This window comes from Ceratosolen solmsi, unplaced genomic scaffold (assembly GCF_000503995.2).
Source record: "Ceratosolen solmsi marchali unplaced genomic scaffold, CerSol_1.0 scaffold19, whole genome shotgun sequence".
In the NCBI taxonomy this organism is placed as follows: Eukaryota; Metazoa; Arthropoda; class Insecta; order Hymenoptera; family Agaonidae; genus Ceratosolen; species Ceratosolen solmsi.
This window is the reverse complement of record NW_011948443.1, coordinates 1,304,033-1,305,359: the sequence shown is the minus strand read 5'-3', so window position 1 is coordinate 1,305,359 and position 1,327 is coordinate 1,304,033. Positions and strand designations below refer to the sequence as shown.

The following is a 1,327-nucleotide window of genomic DNA, read 5'->3' as shown; positions in this document are numbered from 1 at the left end:
TCCTAATGTGAATTTTACGATATCGCTTGCCAGATGTTTTATTGCATTTTACTTTCTCGCATTCTCAAACAAATATATATATATATATATATATATATATATATATATATTAGAGACAAATATATTGCGATGACCCACTGATCAGACCAAGAATACTGTATCCCTGTGAGTACAATGATCATCCTGCACGCACTTGTTTTGCCGTGTGCTCTGGTGAACCACTCACCCCTGGATCAGATCAAGACTACGGTATCGCTGTGAGTACACAAATCCGCGCTATCTACTCAATTATTGGCGGTAAAACCAACACAACACGAGCATTGATATTATCTCACACTCTTTGATAAGGAGTGTGCAGTAATTATTTGTTTTTATAATCTTTCAATTCAACATCAATTAAACGATGTCAAGAGTATCTTGTGTAGTGAAACATCTCATACAAGAAACAGTACAAGAAATCGTATCTTCACATTAGACTCAAGAAGATTCTACAACACCCATATGTAAATTGTGCAATAAATTGTATAATAAATGTATAATTAATCAACTCTCACAACTCTTGTATAAGCCCTTCCACCTATCTCCATCCCGGGCGTCTGCTAGGGCCGGCGGCAAACTAAGCTATTGAAGCATTGACAGTTCGAGCCAGGAATTACATCACTAATATCGATCAGTTTCAAATAAAATATATGTAATACATTTTATAAATTTGAAATGCTTAATAAAATAATATTAATCGCAAAAAAAGTATTGCATACTACATAGAATATTTTTGTAAAATGTTTTCAAAATAAATAATGTTTTGTTAAAAACGCAAATTTTTATACTTTTAGTGTCCGCAATTCCAAAATAATGAAATTAGTGAAGTGTATTTATAATTATAAAAATTATTATTTTATTATTTTGAATGTCGCACACATTTGTATTAAAATTTGTGTTAAAAATAAGCACACACATAAATCTGTTTTAATTTTAATTAATAATATTAGTGTTCTAAAAAATTATCTATGAAAATATTTGATTATTTAATTTTTAAATAAATCTTAAATTAGAAGTGGAAACTTACTTTCATTTGTAAACAATTTTTCGGTAAATTCCAAATTGGAATTTCTTTTCTATTTTGTAACAATAAATCTTTTAAAGATTTATTGAATTTTCTTCTCTTACATTTTGTCATATCAATCTGTTAAAAAAAATTGTATTAAAATAACGTAACTTAATTTTATCAGGATAGTATACAATGATGAAGGTAAATTTATTCTTTCTGTAGTCAAATATTGTATTGACTGTACTTACCAAAACTAAATTTAAAAGTATTTAAAATTTA

The 1,327-nt window shown here is 27.7% G+C and overlaps 1 protein-coding gene across 1 annotated transcript in view; it reads right to left on the bottom strand.

Moving 5' to 3' along the window:
- The window catches only part of Rpp25 (ribonuclease P protein subunit Rpp25), a 12,329-nt gene extending 11,233 nt beyond the window's left edge, over positions 1–1,096 (bottom strand). The window contains exon 1 of the mRNA XM_011504192.1: positions 1,067–1,096. Within this exon, the coding sequence (XP_011502494.1) occupies positions 1,067–1,072 (6 nt within the window). The 5' untranslated portion in view covers positions 1,073–1,096. The remainder of the gene's footprint in view (positions 1–1,066) is intronic.
- Positions 1,097–1,327: the final 231 nt, after the last annotated feature.